The 1,908-nt window shown below is 55.3% G+C and overlaps 1 protein-coding gene across 1 annotated transcript; it reads left to right on the top strand.

Annotated features, from left to right (window-relative positions):
• Window positions 1–234: 234 nt before the first annotated feature.
• On the top strand, window positions 235–1,542 carry LOC119311436 (probable WRKY transcription factor 70). The gene is made up of 2 exons (XM_037587101.1): window positions 235–583; window positions 681–1,542. Exons 1-2 carry the CDS (start codon window positions 309–311, stop codon window positions 1,333–1,335), a joined length of 930 nt encoding a protein of 309 aa, XP_037442998.1. The 5' UTR covers window positions 235–308; the 3' UTR covers window positions 1,336–1,542.
• The last annotated feature ends 366 nt before the right edge of the window (window positions 1,543–1,908 follow it).

Genomic DNA, 1,908 nt, shown 5'->3' with positions numbered 1-1,908 from the left:
TGAGTGTGAACTCTCGTCTTGGTCCCCTGCTGGGTGAGTAGTTTAGCTCAGCGACGCGCCATGCAACGCGGCGCATGATCGAAGCGATCGCGCGTGGCACGTGCGGTCAATTGCTCTCACTTCGAGCTCGATCGATCCAACCGAGAGCTCAGCCGCGCGTATAAATGGCCACCTTTCCACCTCGAGCAAAGCAATTAGCTAGATCGAGGCTTCCTTACATCGAGGCAGCAAATCCAGAGGCGCGCGCAGAGACGAAAGCAAGAAATTAAGCTGTAAAGGGAGAGGCGGTAGTCTAGATTCTAGAGGACATGGCGGCACTCGTCACTCCAGCTGCTTCGGTGGTGTCCGAGCTGGTGGTGCGGGGCCGGGAGTCCGCCGCCGTCCTCGAGGCCCTGCTCCAGGGGGGCTCGCCGCAGGAGCACGGCGGGATCCGGGAGCTCGCCGCGGAGATCCTTCTCTGTTGCGACCGCGCCCTCGCCGCGCTCCACGGTCGCGACGGCGTCCATGCGGTCGCGCTCGCCAGCAGGAAGCGCAGGTCGTCGGAGCCCGACGGCGCAGCCTCTCAGACGAGGCCGAAAAGAAGGTAAGCAAGCTGTAGTAGTGTCTGCTTGCTCCGGCGTTACTATTTCAGTTCAGGCGAGCAAACGACTTAACAAGATCGCTTCGTTACGTTTTTCCAGGATGCGCGCGAGCAGCGGATCGACGGCGACGAGGGTCGAGAAGCGATCGACGGCGGAGGACGGGCACATATGGAGGAAGTACGGGCAGAAGGAGATCACGCACAGCAAGCACCCGAGGCTCTATTTCAGGTGCTCCTACAAGCACGACATCGGCTGCCCGGCGACGAGGCAGGTCCAGCAGTCGGACGACGACCTCTCCCTCTACGTCATCACCTACTTCGGCGACCACACCTGCTGCCACGGCGACGAAGCCGTCGCCGCCGCAGAGGAAAAGGACGTCAAGATGCAGCCGTTCGTCATCAACTTCGGGATCGGGTCGGCCACAGAGAGCAGCACCAGCGGCTCGCCTTGGCAAAACTCTGATGACGGTGATGGCCGGAGCGAGATCCCACGCTCGTCGCACGCCGTATGCTTGCCGGAGGGAGGAGAAGCAGATGAACTACGACTGAAGGTGACCAAAGTTGAGACAACTTCGTTAGGCTCGCAGCCAGCGAGCCCGGCGGCGGCAGAGCTGAGCTCGTCACCCGACGTTTCCTGTGCTTCCCCAGCATGGGATCCTTTATCCAGCTGCTGGGAGTGGGATCAATTCGTCGAGAGCTCATTCGATTTCGTTAGTAGATTCATCGATTTCGATGACTTTGCTTTGTACCAATAGCATGGTGAATTTCCTCCGTGTGATGGTTATAGCTAGATGGTCAACTTAATTTTGTGAGGGATATGGATTTCTTCTACTATGGCGTTCTTTGCACTAGCGATGAGCGCACGCATGAAAGCAAGTGTGTAACATATACTCCCTCCGTTTAGAATTACTTGTCCCGAAAATGAAGGTATCTAGACGTATTTTAAGTTCTAGATACATCCATTTTTATCAATTTCTACAACAAGTAATTTGGAATGAAGAAAATATATTTTTGGTTAATGTATTCGCCTTTACTTCTAGAGCTTTAGAAATTATGTTGTCACCATGCTCCTCTTCGTCTCTTCCTTCCATTTCAATGGCGGCAAAGTCAAGGAGGAGGCACCGTCATTGGCTTGTCATAGAGGTGGTGACGAAGGTGGGTCCCGCTCCATAGTGGTTAGGGTTCAGGGGTGGGTTGCCCACATGCCACCAGAGAAGAACCCGCGACACCTTGGCTTAGAGAGATGATTGGTGAGAAGACCATGCATGAATGCCAAGGACCACAAGACGAGAGTACAACTAGTGGTCATTCATCGATGGACGGATCGA

Source organism: Triticum dicoccoides, chromosome 1A (assembly GCF_002162155.2).
Source record: "Triticum dicoccoides isolate Atlit2015 ecotype Zavitan chromosome 1A, WEW_v2.0, whole genome shotgun sequence".
Classification (NCBI taxonomy): Eukaryota; Viridiplantae; Streptophyta; class Magnoliopsida; order Poales; family Poaceae; genus Triticum; species Triticum dicoccoides.
The sequence above is the reverse complement of the archived record's forward strand: the minus strand, read 5'-3'. Positions and strand labels throughout refer to the sequence as shown.

Excerpts from the sequence above, each read along its gene's own strand:
- LOC119311436 (XM_037587101.1), top strand. The coding sequence starts at position 309 with ATGGCGGCACTCGTCACTCCAGCTGCTTCGGTGGTGTCCGAGCTGGTG. Across the intron at positions 584-680 it reads CAGACGAGGCCGAAAAGAAG|GATGCGCGCGAGCAGCGGAT; the intron begins GTAAGCAAGCTG and ends ACGTTTTTCCAG.